The sequence below is a fragment of the Fusarium oxysporum genome, chromosome 1 (assembly GCF_000149955.1).
Source record: "Fusarium oxysporum f. sp. lycopersici 4287 chromosome 1, whole genome shotgun sequence".
NCBI classification, from domain to species: Eukaryota; Fungi; Ascomycota; class Sordariomycetes; order Hypocreales; family Nectriaceae; genus Fusarium; species Fusarium oxysporum.
In genome coordinates, this window is record NC_030986.1 from 3,447,333 (window position 1) to 3,464,625 (window position 17,293).

At 49.4% G+C, this 17,293-nt stretch overlaps 5 protein-coding genes across 11 annotated transcripts; 2 read left to right on the forward strand and 3 right to left on the reverse strand.

Moving 5' to 3' along the window:
* The first annotated feature begins 44 nt into the window (after nt 1-44).
* On the forward strand, nt 45-761 carry FOXG_17904 (uncharacterized protein). The gene is made up of 2 exons (XM_018397912.1): nt 45-396; nt 452-761. The coding sequence occupies exons 1-2, from the start codon at nt 261-263 to the stop codon at nt 562-564; spliced, it is 249 nt and encodes an 82-aa protein (XP_018232688.1). The 5' UTR covers nt 45-260; the 3' UTR covers nt 565-761.
* A 3,126-nt stretch (nt 762-3,887) lies between these two features.
* FOXG_00582 (AGC/AKT protein kinase) lies at nt 3,888-9,882 on the forward strand (the record flags this gene model as incomplete). 5 transcript variants are annotated; one of them, XM_018377038.1, is made up of 4 exons in its annotated part: nt 3,888-4,376; nt 5,858-5,981; nt 6,573-7,054; nt 7,110-9,882. In XM_018377038.1, the coding sequence occupies 4 exons, from the start codon at nt 4,300-4,302 to the stop codon at nt 8,563-8,565; spliced, it is 2,139 nt and encodes a 712-aa protein (XP_018232692.1). In that variant the 3' UTR covers nt 8,566-9,882. The 5 variants fall into 5 exon arrangements, with proteins under 5 accessions (XP_018232692.1, XP_018232693.1, XP_018232689.1 ...); XM_018377037.1 differs by having other exon boundaries at nt 4,300-4,376; nt 6,030-7,054; nt 7,110-9,521; XM_018377039.1 differs by having other exon boundaries at nt 3,888-5,981.
* On the reverse strand, nt 3,896-10,689 carry FOXG_00583 (F-type H+-transporting ATPase subunit H). The gene is made up of 3 exons (XM_018377040.1): nt 10,402-10,689; nt 10,258-10,351; nt 3,896-9,961 (listed from the first exon to the last, which is right to left on the reverse strand). The coding sequence occupies exons 1-3, from the start codon at nt 10,426-10,428 to the stop codon at nt 9,696-9,698; spliced, it is 387 nt and encodes a 128-aa protein (XP_018232694.1). The 5' UTR covers nt 10,429-10,689; the 3' UTR covers nt 3,896-9,695.
* Nucleotides 10,690-10,747: 58 nt separating this feature from the next.
* Nucleotides 10,748-13,726, reverse strand: FOXG_00584 (uncharacterized protein). 3 transcript variants are annotated; one of them, XM_018377041.1, is made up of 3 exons: nt 12,452-13,726; nt 11,608-12,392; nt 10,748-11,542 (listed from the first exon to the last, which is right to left on the reverse strand). In XM_018377041.1, the coding sequence occupies exons 1-3, from the start codon at nt 12,486-12,488 to the stop codon at nt 11,192-11,194; spliced, it is 1,173 nt and encodes a 390-aa protein (XP_018232695.1). In that variant the 5' UTR covers nt 12,489-13,726; the 3' UTR covers nt 10,748-11,191. The 3 variants fall into 3 exon arrangements, with proteins under 3 accessions (XP_018232695.1, XP_018232696.1, XP_018232697.1); XM_018377042.1 differs by having other exon boundaries at nt 11,608-13,726; XM_018377043.1 differs by having other exon boundaries at nt 10,843-12,392.
* Nucleotides 13,727-14,519: 793 nt separating this feature from the next.
* Nucleotides 14,520-17,237, reverse strand: FOXG_00585 (AGC/RSK/RSKP70 protein kinase). The gene has a single exon (XM_018377044.1). The coding sequence runs from the start codon at nt 16,382-16,384 to the stop codon at nt 14,837-14,839; it is 1,548 nt and encodes a 515-aa protein (XP_018232698.1). The 5' UTR covers nt 16,385-17,237; the 3' UTR covers nt 14,520-14,836.
* Between the last annotated feature and the right edge of the window lie 56 nt (nt 17,238-17,293).

Below are 17,293 nucleotides of genomic sequence, written 5' to 3' on the forward strand. Positions count from 1 at the left end.
GTGGGGTAATAACAGGTATAGGCTGGGCTGGACTGGTTTTGGCTGTTAATCTTGAAGTGCTGTTGCATCTGATCTGTTGTAGGTATATACGTAACACTGAAAACCAAGTTCTTGTCTTGTAATCATTTCCCCAAATACATTCCTACTTGGAACCGTTGTTAGAGGCCTTCCTTCTAGCCCTTTACTGGCCATTATTAGCCTTGATTTCGTGACCAAGACTCATTCTTATCCATTAGATATCTCCCCTATTGACCGCTTCAATGGCTGGCGGATTACGTTCATCACCCATTCCTCAACAAGAGATGGCCGACCGAGCCGCCAACACAAGCTCGAGGAGAAATGCAGAAGAAACCGAGACGTTGCGCTCAAAGCTAGTTGATCAGCATATCAGCATGCGTAAGCTTTTCGGCTCAAGAATCGTTTCTAGTGTAGTCATTGACAAGTCCTCTAGTAAACTATCCAGATCCCCTGAAGCCTCGAGCACCGCTTCAGGTTTACCCCCAAGGCATTACTCCAGAGATGGAAGCGAGGTGGCTTCAGATGTTGAAAAAGAACGGTGTATGAGTTTCTGAATGCCTGCTTGACGGGGGTGGTCTCCCACAGCGGTATGTTCAGAGCAATCTATGAGTAAACGTATTGGGAAAGAAAATTCCCTCTTTCAACCACTGATGCTTAGTGTAACAATATATTATTCTGCTCCTCCTTATGATAGTAAATTATCTTTTAGTATTGAGTGACTTGTTGATATTATTGCAACCGTCCCTTGAGACCCTTTATGTTGGGCACTTCCAATTTCTTTTGGCCATTTGCACTTACGAGTCTTGTTGGTTTTGTTTGTATCATAAGTTGAGTAATTGATCATAATAGGACATGCCCTGGCAGGATAATCAGTTACGTCAGGCACAAAACCTATATCAGGCCTGAGCTAAAATATATCTACTAGTAGTTGACCGACTGAATAGGTTGTGAAAGAGTCTCTCAGGAGTGTTTCACCATTTATATTCATAGTTGCCGTTTATTTACAATGCAGTAAAGAGAGCTCCTTTGAGGCGATGTGGTATCTTCCAAGTGCCTTGCCGTTTTCATTGTCACCAAAAGTGTATGTGATACATACTGGTTGAGCTTCATGGCCATTCAATACACAATATCGTCATTTATCATTCTCTGCTACGGAAATGTCAGGGATACACCAATCAATAGGATCTATTATGAAAACTCTGAAATACGGTCGGTGATATGCCGCGTAAATGTGATCAGCTCAGCCTGGATATAATAAGCTGATATTATGGCAGTGTCCCGGGCATGAGGCGCCATGCATTTCAGCTTACGGAACTAGTCATGCTTCATTGTGAACCCCTGGCATGCTTTACCAGTTCACTCGAGGCTAATGTTACTATGTTTCTCTGAAATTGTCACTAGCAAGTCGATGTGTCTGGTTTGAGGTGTCACAATCGGGTTATTGCCCAATAGGGCAGGGGGTTGTAACACAACAGCCACATGGGAAGGTTGCAGCAAGAGCTGGAAGTCGATCAATCATCATACTAGGATCAGGCTTGTGATGACTTAGTTGGTCGATACAATAATACAGACGAGAACACCAGACCCTGGTGAAGTCTCAGTTGTAAGTCAATCCAACCGCGGATGAGTTGAAGCATGCAACGCATCACAATTCCAGAGAAGCCATGGACAATAAACTAGGACCCATATTTTGCCCTATCAGATTCTGATATTGATTGAGAATAGATCATAATGGACGCGAGCTTATGTCATCGAGGCAGGAGAATAAGGTCTCTTGTAGTACATGAGTATGCGCATCAAATCTAGGTTGAAAGACGTGAAACACGGCGCATATTGTCCTGAGTATACTGTGCTGTATGGAATTGGCACAAATGTAGTCTTGTATCTGAAACAAAATTTCAGTCAAGGCACTCAGATGACTCAAGCAGCAGATCAAAAGTCAATATACCCTTGTTCAAGATAGTGGCAATAAAGTCATGTTGCAGTCGCTTACTTTGCTCCGGGCATAACTATCTCACCTACTGACCACATGCAAATGCTGGGACTCCGTATCCGTATTGTCGGTTCACCAAAGATCCGGTGTAACACATTGTAGGCAACCAGATTAATGACCAATGATTGATGCTGAGGCCGATGTTGATGCAGCGAGGCTGAAAAGCAGGGTACCAGAGTACACGATGTCCATGACTTGTGTTATCGGTCGGTTTCCTGGCAGGCCTGGGTTCTCAGGTTCTCTGGTTAGCTGGACTAGTACCTGATTAGTGTTGAGCAATCACAGAAAAGATCATGCATGCCATGGCACGGCTGGATCCTCTTAGGCCTCACGGGACGAGGAAGTCGCCCCGAGCCGAAAGGGACCATAAGCTTATGGGTTGCAAGGCAGTTCTTGGTGCTCTGTGAAGATGTACTGGAATACCTTGACCCATCACGAGATGTTCATATTCCACTGATCAGCTGCAGCAGTGCTGGAGTTGAATAAGACCCTGTTAAGTTCTGGGCTTCTTGTGTTGTCTTGTGGTGGGGCTAAGGTCAACTCGGGATATGTTCCTTCGAAATGCGTGTTATTGGGTTATTATGATCAAAACCAGATATCATAAGGCTTCACCCGAAACCTCCACGGATCTCAGTGGCTCACTCTAGACTCATGACTGGTCATACTATTGAAACAGACACCGTACAATTCATGGTTGGCAAAGCGGTTAACAAATCGAGATATCAGACTATCAGCCAAGCCAATGCAGCACGCATGTTTCGCCAAGCCTTAGGTACCGCCGGTTGCTGATGTTGATGATGTGTAATATAAGAGGAGCATGCAATCATCTTGTTGAACCCCCGCCAGAAGTGAAAAGCCCCACCAGTCTGTGAGCGAGTGGTTGGAAGTTTGTTTCCTGTCGTCTCAGAAGACGGGAATTGCGATTGCAGATTTGCAAAGGGATCGTCTCCTCCACTTGCCGGCCTATTGTTAGGTAGCCCTTCTGGTGTAAGTCGCAGCTCGATTCGAAATACGCACTCGCACTGTGGAGTGTCTATTGTAATCTGTGGGTACGCCTCGGTAGGGTGCGTATCATGATTCAGTTGAAACCCGAACAACCTACCTTAACCAAACCAACTGGGAGTTTTGCATCTTCTAGAAGACACCGCTGTTTTGTCAGCAGCCAGAAGGCAACTTACGGTATCATGCCTGAATTCGCTGCCTTTTCAAGTTGTTGTCAAAGCCAAGTCGACAATATTGGCATGGTCCCATCAGCTCGTTTCCAGCAGCGCTGATGTCATGGACATTTCTTAATGCATCCACCTTCAGCTCCCTAGACCTATCTCCAATGCAGGCTTGACTGCAAACGTATCTTCAAACCCGTTATCGGTTCATCAAGAGGCGGGGTTATTTTCTCTACAAGAACTAAGAGCCAAGAAGCCCGGACCTTTTGGCGGATGGCGCCGAGCCGACTTCAACAGGTCAGTGTCCAACTCAGTTCATCCTGGTGGACGTTTGGGTTGTAAAGCCGAATACCGAAACACCAATGTATTCAGCCTCGCAGAGAAGACAGCAGAGGTCGCAACTGTAACACAAAGTCTAACGTAAGTTGCTGCTATTCGGATTTGAGCAGTGAGTTTAAATCCAGAATAGTAGGTGATGTAAGCATTAAGGTACTTGAGGCTGCCTCTGATGACATGAACCGTAATCAAGTACCTGAATAATGAATAATCTTGCAACCTCTCTCTCCATACAAGTACTTCAGAGCTCTACAGCATCTCTTAACGACTACCGAGCCCTCTCAAGGGCTAAATTGTCTGCTTTTGACTTGTTTGAATTTAGGTATCAATACTTGAATTTCAAGTTGAAAAGAAAACATAAGGCAAGCTGCTGCGGCTTGTGAAGTACTCCAATCTCCCCTCCATCTTGCGCACTGTACTTACTTCAACACCCCCAAAGCCCGCGCCAGGTCACCCACGCCCACCTCACCTTGACCTTGCCCCAAAAAGACGTCTAATTATCATCTCCATCGCTTCTTTTGCTCGCGCCATCTCAATCTTCCCCCTCTCCCTTTTCTCAACAATAACCATCATATTTTCCGTCGGCTGCGCTTGAGTATCGTCTCTTATCGCGACTTCATCCTACCATCGACTCGAGCAACAATCCTTGGGCCACCGACGCCCAATCCGACAACGTTATACGATTCATCTCACGCAATATACCCGCTTCGCCCCTCTCTTCCTCCGCCGCAACAATTCGGCCCTGTTTTTAAGCCGCGGCAGCTTTAATAAAGCTCCTCGCCGCCAGCCATGACGGGCACTGAGACTTCCAATGCGGGAGGAGGTTTTGATCTGCTACGAAGAGCAACTCAAGCAATGATGTCTAGGTTCGTCAATGGTTTCTTCTTCTGTCATCTTTGAAGCTACTGTTTTGCCTTACTTTTACTCTCTTCTGCATGTTATTGCTATTACCATTTGGTGCCCTTTTCATCCTGTTTTTGGCGGGGACTCGAGATGGATATCCTGACCTCCAGCGATGTGGTGCTGCCATGCCCCTCACCAGGCGCAGTCAGTCGGTGGTGGCGACGATGACGGACTTGCAGCACTCAAGCTCAGTAGCTTCAGCGACGCCTGTTCCAGCCAGAGCTGCCATTGGATCCCTTGTTCTACGACACCGCCCGCCGATGGGAACCCACATCACCTCACACGGAAATGGAACCGCTGCTGGCACTTACAGCTGTTCACGCAGGACTGCATCCCACTATTGGGCCTTGTTGGGCTCTATCTAGTGGACAGCAGCCCTGTAACCGCACTGCAGGACGACGTCTCGCCTTTGCGTTGGCAGCCAGAGCATGGATTCCCCATAACAGCGGTCGAGCCTTTGCCCTGGTATTGTTGGCAAAGCCTGGCAACCATGGAAAACTCGACATTATAACAGAAGCTCGCAAATACCAATCAAGGCGTCGCCGTTCATTCGACTTCAGTTCGCCATCGCAGTGGAACCGAGCATTCGCCGCCGCCGTCTCGAAATCATCTTGCAGCCTTTAAAATTGGATACAGCCTGTTCCAAACGAACAAAGAAGCACATGAGCAATCAATGGCTGCTGTGGCATTCGCATTCCCCTATGCAAGAGACAGGTCGTCTTTTAGTTACTTCTCTTTTTTTCCCCTCTCATTACAAGGACCATCTTGCAACTTTGCAAGCTCAGGTCTGACTCGCTTCAACTGTGATTGGACCCAATCCAAAGGCTGCCCAGCCTCGGAGTCAGTCCCTGCGTTCGGCCCCGCTATCAGCTTCAGTTTTCCACGTTTTGCTCCTGGTCCAAACAATTTTGGGCAAAAGCCCTCAGGCAAAAGGAAGCTTTTTGGACAAGCCTGACCCCGGCCACAAAGCGAAGTTTTACTCGCGGGAAAGAATTGATCTCGTCATCGTCCTTTTTATTACATTCAAGTATTGAGCCTCCACTTGGTCCCTACATAGTCCGTCTTACACGGCCGCTCTCGGCAAGGCCTCGCATCCCATCCTAATCTCTACTGCTCGCTCGCTGGTCCTGGCGCTTCTTCCGCATCCACACCGGCGCGAACACACCACTGGCTACCAAGAGTTCCAAAGGCCTTCCCATTCCGTGTTTTTCTCGTCATAGTCGCATCGTCAGAGTCCACCTCTTCTGTTATTGCCCATCTTCTCTGGTGGTCCCTCTCGGCCTTTGCCCTGTTTGCCCTCTAGTTGACGCGCTTGGCAACCGTCATGAACTAGTGTTCCCACTTTGTTTTTTTTCCCCCGCGCCGCTGCTTCGGCGTAGAAGCATTTATTCACTCACTGGAAATCTTTTACAAAAATGCATGGGGTTATTAACAAAAACGTCAGGTCTGCGGCAGACGAGGATGGCGCCGATCACATTGGTCTCGAAACTCCTCGATCCGGTGTAGCTACACCTCAACCCGATCTACAGGACAAACGCTTGCCAGGAATCATGAGCTACTTCGGCCAGGTTCGTAAATACCCTTCTACGCCTTCGTCAGATCCCAATTCGTCACAGAGTGATACCACTCTAGACCGAATTTCAGTTGTGCCCACTCCACCAGCCGGCCTGCAGTTGCAGGCACACACCGAAGGCTCTCCTCGCGGTTGTGAGTCCTCGGCTTTGGATCGTTCGCTTCTTCAACATGAGCGTCCTGGTTCCATGCCAAGTACCACTGAGCGGGATGAGCATAACCTTTCGGACCCCTACCCAACCCCACCCACTTCTCAGCCCTCGTCTTCGGGGGGTTCTATCTCCCAGGACATGATTTCTGCAGACTCAGGGGCGCATGGCAGGGCTACGGTCGAGCAAAAGTCTCTTACACAGCAGTCACAATTCAAGAAACCCACAGCCTCACCATTCACCACCACCCACTTTCAAACTTCCAATGACCCATCACTACCTGAACTTGACTCCTCCAAAAACGCAGCACCTACCAAAGACTCCATTATTCCTTCGCATCCTGAGCCCAGTACAAGTTCAGGCGCCTGTTTAGCTGCTGCCCCCGGCAAGTGGCATTTTCTTAATGGACTCAAGGAGCTAACTCGTATGACGTTCAAGAGCGGCAACTCGACTCCTACTCGAGCAATGTCGGCTGCTCGACCATCTGGCTCCGATAGAGCCCCTTCCTCCGGGAGGACCAGTCATGACGGTGCTGAAGTCAGCGGTACTCAGACTCCAAGGAGTTCTGCCGGTGCCCAGGCGCCTGCCGCCAAGGGAAAGCTAACAATCAAGATCAATGAGGCTCGTGGGCTTAGGAAGAGTCGGGACCCTTATGTTGTTGTGGTTTTTCAGCGTAGTGAGCTCATTTCTGGGGGTCCTCACCACATCGATGAGGACGACAACCTCAGTGTCGAGCCACCTCCGGCAGCTGGTGGCATCCCTATCCAGCGATCAGGCAGTGACTCTGGGCGTCCCTTGGCTATTCCCATGAGGAGCAGGCAAAGCAGCAACACCAGCATTAATGACTACGGCTCGTTCCGTAACCGATCCGGAGGTCAGCTTACATTTACCAGCCCAAAATGGGATGCCGAAGCCGAGTTGTAAGTTACCTTCTGTGGACAGTTGTGTCTGAGACTCACTACTGACACTGAGCAGCGACGTTGTGGACTATGATATGCTGGTCGATGTCTCAGTTTATGATCATGGAGCAACAGGCGATGAATTTCTCGGCCATGTTGATTTTCAGGCTAGCAAGGATCCTGGTGCCACCGTCCAGGGCTGGTTCCAGCTGCAAGGACATGCTGATACCATGGCAGAAAATGCGCCAACTGGTGAGATCTTCCTCGAGGCCATCTACCACAGAGCAGAGAGGAAGCAATTTGGCCCCACTGATTTCGAAATTCTTAAACTCATCGGCAAGGGCACTTTTGGTCAGGTGTATCAAGTGCGAAAAAAGGATACTCAGCGCATTTACGCTATGAAGGTTCTGCAGAAGAAGGTTATTGTGCAAAAGAAGGAAGTTGCCCATACCGTGGGAGAACGAAATATTCTGGTTCGGACCGCCATGTCCGACTCACCTTTCATCGTTGGTCTCAAGTTCTCTTTCCAGACACCATCAGAACTTTATCTCGTTACCGATTATATGTCTGGAGGTGAGCTATTTTGGCATCTACAGAAAGAGGGTCGGTTTGATGAGAAACGAGCCAAGTTCTACATCGCCGAACTGATCTTGGCCATTCAGCACCTTCATAATAACGACATTGTATACCGGGACCTGAAGCCTGAGAATATCCTCTTGGATGCTAACGGACATATCGCCCTTTGTGACTTTGGTCTTTCCAAGGCCAATCTTACGAAGAACGACACTACCAACACTTTCTGTGGAACAACCGAATACCTTGCGCCTGAGGTTTTGCTAGACGAATCTGGCTACACCAAGATGGTGGACTTCTGGTCGCTTGGGGTTTTGGTCTTTGAGATGTGCTGCGGCTGGAGCCCATTCTATGCCGAAGATACGCAGCAAATGTATAAGAATATTGCCTTCGGCAAGGTGAGGTTTCCTCGAGATACCCTCTCTCAGGAAGGAAGGAATTTCGTCAAGGGACTCCTCAATAGAAACCCCAAGCACAGACTAGGTGCGACTGATGACGCCGAAGAACTGAAGAGACACCCCTTCTTTGCCGATGTGGATTGGACTCTTCTCTCCAAGAAGCTTATCACTCCACCTTTCAAACCCAAATTGAAGTCTGAGACAGACGTCTCATACTTCGATCCGGAATTCACGACCGCGTTGGATCAGAATGGCTCTCTGAACGAACGTGCTGCTGCGTTGGCCCGAGGCTATGCCGCTTCGACTCCTCTTTCTCCTTCTGTTCAGGCCAACTTCCAAGGCTTCACGTTTGTTGACGAAAGCGCATTAGATGATCATATGCGAGACCGAGCAGGACTCGTTGATGAAGATATGGATGATGGACAAAATCACAGGAACCGCGATAACGACGATTGGGACAATCTCGACGACATTGACCTCAGGAAGGCAAACCGGATGAGCGGGATCGTGAAGACTGGACATGATGAGCACATGGTGGGGGGTTCTCACTTTGACGTATAATGCGGCAACTCCTTTTTCCTGCACAGTATTATTCAAATCAAGCTCCACGGCGTTTCAACCATGCTGGAGATTGATCTATCTCTACGTGTCATACAGAAAGCAAAAAGTAATATTTCGCAAAACCAAAAAACTCACCTCTTCTTCCCCAGTTTTGCATGTGGGTTACGGATGTCTAATTTGTGGAATTATATGCATCGAGGCCGGCTGGTATTGCATTGCATTGGTCGTCGAGCTGTACGGGACTGATGGCGTTTTATGGTTGTGGAAAATGAGAAGAGAGAGAGAGAACGAGAAACAAAAAATAGGAGGATCAAGTCTATTTTGGTCGATCCCTCCGTTGAGAGCCATTTTCCTTATTTTGATTCCCAGCAATAACAGGAGGGCTATATGAGTAATGAAACGAGAATGCCATAGCTATTCTTGAAAGCTCCCTGAAGGGAAATCGGTCTCTTTCGTTTTATTCTAGACTTGTCCTTGTTGGATATAGCAGCCTATGGAAGAGTTCGAGCCCAGCCTACCAGCCTTCTCCGTCTTGTGGTTGTCGATGACGTTGATTGCCACCTGACGTCGATAACCAAGAGCTAGTGCAGCATAGCTTAGAGGATGAATGATGTATGACATTGGATTATATGAGAGTATTCGGGGGAAGTTGAAGTTATATGGATACATCATTGATGTCAGAGGGCATACGAGGCTGATCGGCATAGGCCCTGCAACGTCAGGTCGGCAGCTTGAGAGGTAAACGCACGGTTAGTCAGATATCACCAGGAGATAGACATATTGTTTCGAGGTTCTACATGCAACGAAATATATATAGTCACTTGGAAATGATCGTTGTAACAAGTTGCGTGTGCTTCATTTGACGTTTGCATTTCGCAATTAGTTCCTACGGGCAACCGAAAAAAAGGCTGAATTTTAGGAAAATGTACACAGGATTCTTATCCCCAATCCACTTGCTTCTGCTTCTGCTTTCTCCTTGATCGCTCCGGCTCTTCTTCTCGGGGGTGAGTTGGTGTCAGCCTCCCTCTTTTTGCTATTCCCATGAAACGGCGGCTGGGCGGTGAGAAATGACCCCCAAAATGTGCTGCAGTCAGGATAGTCTATGTGTTCCCAAAGGTAAGAAAAACGCTTTAGTGGTGAGCCTCATCCTCCTCCTCAGCCTCAAGCCAGTCGGCAACCTCGGGGGTACCAGACTGGGCAGAGCTGTCCTGGCCCTCAATCTCAACGGCCATGCTCTCGTACTCCTTCAGGTTGCCGGCGAGGTCGGTCTCCTCGGGGGAGGCAGGTGTCTTGGGGACGTTGAATGTCTGGACGTTGCCCTCAGCATCGGACTCCTTGACGGCGGGGATCTTGTAGGCCTTGAGCTCCTTCAGATAAAGCTCCTGGACGAAGTCGGCTGCCAAGGTATGATGTCAGCAATTGAACGTTGATTCGGTCAAATCATATTTGGGTTGATCGGATAACGGCTTGTCAATTTTTATGAGATGCGAGATTATATAGCCAAAAGTAATTCGAACCCTGATTGATATCTCGTATTTGATGCTGGTTGTTTGGCGACGTCGGAGCTTAGGTGGAGTGCAGATTCGGGTATAGAAGGACAGGTCCGACCGGGAGAAATGGGCAATCGAGATGTATTCGCGACATCCAAAAGGATTGACCGAGAAGCATGGAGCAGCGTAGACAGAGTCTTACCTTTCCGGGAGACAGTGGGAGCAATGAAGCCCCTCACCTGAACGGCATTGGGTCTGGCGACACGAGAAACAGCCGCAACAGCGGAGCGAGCGCGCTATAAAACCATGAGTATTTTTATCGTCTAGGCCTGATTTTTGTTCTCACCGAAGCCCTGGAGAGTTGAATGAGCATTTTGAATGGCTGGTGGTGGCTCAATTGAGGGGATAACTCCGGGGGAGATGGGCGAGAGCGAGATCGAGGGCGAGGACGATTGAGGGTTTTGGGGGAAAAATCGTGAGAGGTTGCACTGGACCATGCGTCTTCGCCCCCGGTTAGAGCGGTTCGGCCTTGCTATCGTGGAGTTGATGCCTCAGGTTTGAGTAGGAAACTGGGTGGCTGCCGGAGCATCACGGAGCTGTCGCACGTGACCTTTGGGAGGTGTGATTGGCCAGGACTGATATATCTTGCATTGGACCCTCTCTGCTCCGGGTCTATTCACTTACACGGAGATCAGCCAGTATGGATTTTAATGCTCAATTTGTTCGAAAGAAAATATCCAACTACTGTAAACTGGTAGAGTCTTGCTTATTACCACACTCCTGTCGACAGCTCTTTCCAGTTGTCGCAATTTGCTATATTCGAATATCAACTAAGCAACAGCTTCTAAAGCCTTATGCTAACCAGGTTGCACAACACAATGCTCACCAAAAATGTTTGATCTAATGATTTCAGCCAGTCTATTGGTATGGTATATGCTAAGTCAAAAAGTTTCAAGGTAACAAAAAATAAGAAGAGAACGATTGACATCGCAGTTAAAACATCTTGCCAATTATCAGATCCAGTCCCGATGGACTGAAGATCCATGGTATCACAATTCACGAGTCCCGATATCCGAAACACCTTCTAAGCATTACAGCCCCGCCATATTACTCCTCTTTTAGGTTGACGAGGCAGTTTATCGTGCCTCCTCCTGAGACATCTGCGGAGAGATTTGCTTGGCACGAGAAGCGTTCCTTCGCCTCTCACCAATAAAGGCAGCAGCCAGGTAGAGGATGGCAGCGATACCGGCAATGACGGAGTATGCGATGATGTACGCAGTGGATGAGTTGGCAAGCTGAAGACCAAGGCCTCCGTTGACGATACCGATGATGATGAGAGCTCGGCCGAACCAGACGTGAACATGGCTGACAACTCCTCGCTTGCGGTGGCTCACAAAGTACCGGTGGTGCATGTAACCAAGGACAGGCTGCAGGGTCATCAAGGCACAAACAGCAGTGCCCATTCTTGTGTGAGCTTGTTTTCCCCACTAGATTCGCATGTTAGTACTGATAGACAGGTTCCGATGCGAGCGCATCTCAGGGAAGAACTTACGTAGCCACCATCACGAGCATATACGTATCCAAGGCCGAATCCAGCCCACATGAGGAGCAGCATGACAACTTGCCAGCCCGCGTGGATGAGCCACTTTCCAAGCATGGGCATAAGGATGGCACCCAGAGGATATCCAGCAATGAAGACAATCGACATGATGATACCGTGAGCGCGCAGAACAGTTTTGCTGGGGCTGCCACTTCCGTTCTGTGTCACAGCACCGCCAGAGCTAGAACCAGAGTTTGAGTTGGTGTCTTCATTGCTGCCGGTGAATGGGTTGCTGTCAGAGCTCATCGTGGCTTTGGAAAAGTCAACGCTGAAGTCGGCATGCGTGTCGTGCTCAGAGATGCGCTCCTCCATGCTTGTCGAGTCCAGGGAATTTCCATTCTTCCAAGCTGCAATCCACGAGCTCGTGCCCTTGAGACTAAGGTCAACACAGTTGTTGCATCGAATGTTGGCGATCATCTGGTTGTCCTTGATTCCAGAACCGTCGAGGAGCTCGAGTCCGCTTCGCTTCGTGTACTGGGGCATGACCTCGCCGACACCCCTCCTTGGGCTCAGGGTGACATTGCCGTTGCCGTCTTGGTAAATGATGAACATGTTGGATCCAGCCATTTGGGATCCAGTGCCTAGTCCTGCCCATTGTGCGGATGTTGGTGCCTTGATCTGGAAGTAAAAGCTGCCAGATCCCGCGCTTGCAGAAGCCTCAGGGATACCCCAACGGAAACAGACGTTGCCATTGTCCGGGCAGAAAGAGGATGTGACAGCGAGTGCACTGCTGGCAGCTAAAGGAGGACTGTTAGTTGGATGGGAGAGATGCGTTGAGTTGACGGGGACGACTTACAAAGCACCGCTAATGATGCGCTGAAAGTTGACTTCATGGTATTATTGGGAATGAAACAGAGACAGGTGAAGTGAAGAGAAGGGAATTATTTTTTACTGCGAGTGAGGAGATTGAAATCTTACATGAGGGGGACAATGAAAGCACTAAATATAATAAGCACAAACAGAGCACAGCTGGAGATAGACCAGGGGGGCATTCCTATATTGAGACGATCGTCCACTGGGCTACAGACGCTACGCGCCGCAAAGCCACGGCAGTGCTGTGGGATACAAAGCCTGGTGCCGGTGGTACGGGGCGATTTACAAAGTCGAATACTACCAAGGAGACCCGGCAGATGACATTACAAGTGCCGCCATTAGTTAGTCTGGCTCAAAGGGACGGATCCCTTGAGCCCAAGGCTTGGACCCAAGGGAAGGGATCGATGTTGTCGTCAGCTCTTTTGTCGGATCCGCCCTGGTTAATCCTTGTCAAGCATGAGATGAAGGTATTAACTTAGGGTTTCACTCACACTGCCACAGCCCAGACAGTTATCCATGCTATACACGCCAGTGAATAGGCTTAAGCCATCGAGGGTTTCAGTGCCGAGATGGCGGCAGTTTGCCCGCTTAGAGGCTTCAGGGCACAATCACGACGCCGGAACGATTGGTTAGCGACACATCTCTTTCAGTCGAGGCATCATGATGTTGAAACTGTCGCCGTTGGGAAGGTGTGTTCGTGTGCCTTTCTATCCGTTATCCAAACAAGAGGGAGAGGCCTCCTCTGTTTCAGTAAACCTCTTGGTGTTCGAATACGCGCTCAATTGCTCGATATGATGCATGCCCAGCCTGCCAGTGCATATGTACAGCAAGGACTCAATCACTGAAAAAGGCTTTGATAACACGCTTGCAAGGACTGGAAGAAATAGCGGCCGACCCCTACAGGGATATCTCCGCAGGTGAGATCTGGGCTGTCGGGAAGGCTCTCTTCTTTGACTAGGCGCCCAAATCAGGCAAAAGATCTGATTATGCTTCTCTCTCGGGTAGATTGGTCAATCCGACAACAGACGGTCATCCCACGGCAGCAGCGTTATCCCACGTGGAGTACCGAGGTTTCAACGTGTGAATAGCCTCAGAGGTCCACGTCAGAGTCTACCATTGGCAGTATCGTATTTTGTTTGATGAGGTCACATTAACAATTCTCTCCTCTCCCATTCCCCCAGGCCCACGGCTACCCCAAAAACGGGTACTATAACCAAGCTTCAGCCCAATGATATTATCCCAATTTGCAACACGACGCTACAAGGGTCTGGAACTCTCCTCCAAGTCTGATCAGTACTTCTTTCTTAGCCTCATGAATACGTCAGCTCTTTCAACCCAAAGCTTATTCTCTACTCTAATTCTCTCCGAATAAGGCTATGGACCTTAATCTTTTCGTACTAGGGTTCTTGGAGGTTTGATTATTCGATCATCACAAAGCAGCTTCATCGATGATGCCAAGAAACGCAGATGCAGTCTGATAGTATCGTCTCAGTCGATGGCATGCAATAGTCTACGCCTCGTACATGATGATTGCGCGGCCCCATTTCATGTTGCAGTTGCACTCTGGACGATCAGACCAAGTCAGGACTAAGCCCTCATCGACTCTACAAAGCCTATTCATGCAGTCTGTCACTGTTATCGTGGCCTGATGTGATGATCGAGCCGATCTTCAGTCTGTGACGCATTCGTTTAATCTTGTAGATATTGGTGTTGTAGTTGTCACCCATCGATGCAACTTATTCCAGCGATAAGCTCAGTCTTCCAAAGCCGGCACGGTGACTATTCCTAGTTGAAGACGCGTAAGGCGCCAATATAGCAACTCAGACAAACCTGCTCAAGTGTCTTCATTCTCACCCTTCTGCATGTTATTCCCGATTATGTGAGATCATGTTCTTCCGTCGTCAATTTCCCCGTGTCTTTGACTGACAACCAAATCATCACAACTGCATTACTCGCCCAAATACGAAGTCACGGTCATGCTCTTACAACCCAACAAACACCAGCCTGACGGCTAAGCCCCCGGCTAATCATAGCCCCAATCCGTTATTTGTCACTTGCCCCGGCTGTTTGCACGTTTCGGGCAGTTATTAACACCCTAGCCGATGGCAAGGATCAAGTATAGAAACGAAAACTCTATTGAAATCTACAATTCGAATGGTACTACCAGACTAACTTAACAGATACTACAGTACCTTCCAACGGCCATTGAGGCTCTGTCTTTGTTGTAGCTGCTCTTTCTGTAGGTAACGCAAAACCACACCAATCAATACGCAAGCATCTTGAATAACACCAATGCCTCTCAATCAACTCCCTTTCCCCTATCTTTATAGTCTATAGTCACCATTTCTCTCCTCCCGACAGTAAACGATCAGGTCTGGGCAAAAGCCGCGAATCGATCTTCATTCAACAGGCTTGAAGATGCAACAAAACTAAATCCTCCAAAGAGCTCATCCTTAGGGAGACTTCGAGGCCAGGCCTCCTTGTTTGGTAGCACCGGGCTGATGGACAGCTCTGTAAACTCTGGGGCGAAGTTCTCGGCTAGCTCAGGGTCCGTGATCATGGGCTGAATCGGTGGCTCAAGCTCGCGCTCCGCCAGCTTCTTCCAGTCAATCTTGCGGAAGAACCGGTGTTTCTTCATCGTCGCCAGATCCTTGGGCATCACGGCACCGAGACGCTTGCTGGGGTCCTTGCGAAGAAGTCGGGTGAGTAGGTCTTTAGCATCAGGGCTCAGGAAGTAAGGAAGAACCAGCTTCTGCTTGACGATGTTGTCTTGGATCTTGGCGTGGTTTTGGCCACGGAAAGGTGGGTTTCCAGTCATCAGGTCGTATCCGAGGGCTCCAAACGACCACCAGTCGACTGCCTTTCCATACTTCTTTCCAAGGACCACCTCGGGCGCCATGTACTCGACAGTTCCCAGCATCGAGTTGCAGCTCTCATTCTGGTCGACCGAGACCTTGGAAAGACCAAAGTCAGTCAGGAGGAGATGGCCTTCAGCGTCTAGAAGGCAGTTCTCCGGCTTGAGATCGCGGTAGACCACGCCGAGATCGTTGTGAAGGTGAGAGATGGCTAGAAGCATCTCCGCCATGTAGAATGCGGCCACATCCTCCGAGAACATCTTTTCGGTGTTGAGATGGGTGAAGAGCTCACCGCCCTGTCCGTATTCAAGAATGAGGTATAGTTGCTCTTGGTCTTGGAAAGCATAGAACAGCTTGACAACAAATGGATGTCTGTTGACGGACTCGAGAATCTGTCGCTCAGTCTTGGTCTGCTCAACGAGCTTCTTGTGGACGACAAGCGAGGCCTTCTTGAATTGCTTCTGGGCGTAGAGTCTTCCAGTCGCGCGTTGCTTGACGAGTAATACAGTACCATAGGTACCCTTGCCAAGACATCGCAGCTGTTCAAAGTCCTCCGACGTCATCTTACGGTTTGGCGCAAGGCCGCCCTCTAGGGTTTCGAGATATCCACTACGCTCTCGAACACTCTCGCTAGCAAAATCGTGCTCGAGGTTAACCTCGTAACTAATAGAGCTGTCTGAAATCTCGCTACCAGCCTCGCTGCGAACATCCTCTCGACTCTGCGTACGGCTGATCATTTGCTTTCGAAACTCAAGCGCCAGTCCTTGTTGACTTCCAGCACGACTCATGGAGTGGCATGGGGACCCTCCATCGAGGCTCAGAGGCTCCATCTGCATGCGCAGTTTGGCGATGCCCGACATGGCGGGCGAGGGATGGGCGCGGAAGGTAGGGCTGCAGTTGGCACTCACGACATCGTTGATGATCAGGTTTCGGCCGGGAGTCTTGCGCCGCGGAGTAGGGGCCTCGCTGTGTCCGTGGTCGGAGTCTTCGTCGCCCGAAGTAGCAGGTGTAGTCTGGAATCCGCGGACGGTAGTGACCGCGGCAGGTGCCTGGCTTATCATGGTGGGCGGTATTTAAAGTGGTAGTCTGAGTTTTGGGGGTTAAGGAACGGCACGGTTATGCTCTGATAACTACACCACGCAGCACTCGCCCAGCTCAGACAGTGGACAAGTGCAGATAGTCGTGCTATTCAAGGGAATCCTCGTCGGCGCTCCGGATCTGCGCGGGGCTGTGATTCGAAGTGACGCTCGATCTCGTAGAAGTTCGCGACACGCATCTGGTATCGGAAGAAAGAAGTACGGAAGACGGCAGGCTTTGCTATATGCATTTGGCAGCGGATAGGTGTCGTGGGTATGTTGAACTGGTGTTCACCAAGTGTGGTGTGAGGGAAAGAAGAGAGAGGGAAAGGACAAAGAACGGGTCCTTCCAGTATTAAATCAAGTAAGAAAAATAAAACAAGGATTTTTTGGTGGCCATAGCCCTGCGCCCATTTCAGCAGGTGCGCTGTAACTCCGCGATCCTTGAGGATCCGTCTCCTTTGGCTGTTCTCTACAACGGGGCAGCATATGATTCAGCCCGCCTTGGTATCGGCTGGGCCGCCGCCTTCAATGAAACCCCCTGTCTTCATAGCCCGAGCGTCCACTTGGAACGCGGGGAGGAATTAAAGGCTCGGGGGGCCTAGTCAGCGGGTATTGCAAACCACCACTCGAGTTTGGGTGTTATACATAAGATAAACCCCTGAGACTAACACAACTCATGACAGGTCAGGGGACGCACTGCATCAAGACTGTCGAACCTGGCTGCTGGAATCCGGAATTCATTAGTTCGAGTCGAAGCCTAAGTAAGACATGGACCGTGAGACTTGAGAGTAACAAACATTGTCGCATTAACCATAATTATATTTGCCCCTTTTTGTTTAATTTGTGGCTGTAGAGCATAGACTTGTTGCTCCCTTGACTGGTTCTGTGCTA

Coding starts and splice junctions, on each gene's coding strand:
- FOXG_17904 (XM_018397912.1), top strand. CDS start 261: ATGGCTGGCGGATTACGTTCATCACCCATTCCTCAACAAGAGATGGCC. Junction 397..451: donor TGATCAGCATATCAGCATGC/GTAAGCTTTTCG, acceptor CAAGTCCTCTAG/TAAACTATCCAGATCCCCTG.
- FOXG_00583 (XM_018377040.1), bottom strand. CDS start 10,428: ATGCTCATTCAACTCTCCAGGGCTTCG. Junction 10,352..10,401: donor TTCAACTCTCCAGGGCTTCG/GTGAGAACAAAA, acceptor ATGGTTTTATAG/CGCGCTCGCTCCGCTGTTGC. Junction 9,962..10,257: donor TCCCACTGTCTCCCGGAAAG/GTAAGACTCTGT, acceptor ATACCTTGGCAG/CCGACTTCGTCCAGGAGCTT.
- FOXG_00584 (XM_018377041.1), bottom strand. CDS start 12,488: ATGAAGTCAACTTTCAGCGCATCATTAGCGGTGCTTT. Junction 12,393..12,451: donor CGCATCATTAGCGGTGCTTT/GTAAGTCGTCCC, acceptor GTCCTCCTTTAG/CTGCCAGCAGTGCACTCGCT. Junction 11,543..11,607: donor ATGCTCGTGATGGTGGCTAC/GTAAGTTCTTCC, acceptor ATGCGAATCTAG/TGGGGAAAACAAGCTCACAC.
- FOXG_00585 (XM_018377044.1), bottom strand. CDS start 16,384: ATGATAAGCCAGGCACCTGCCGCGGTCACTACCGTCCGCGGATTCCAG.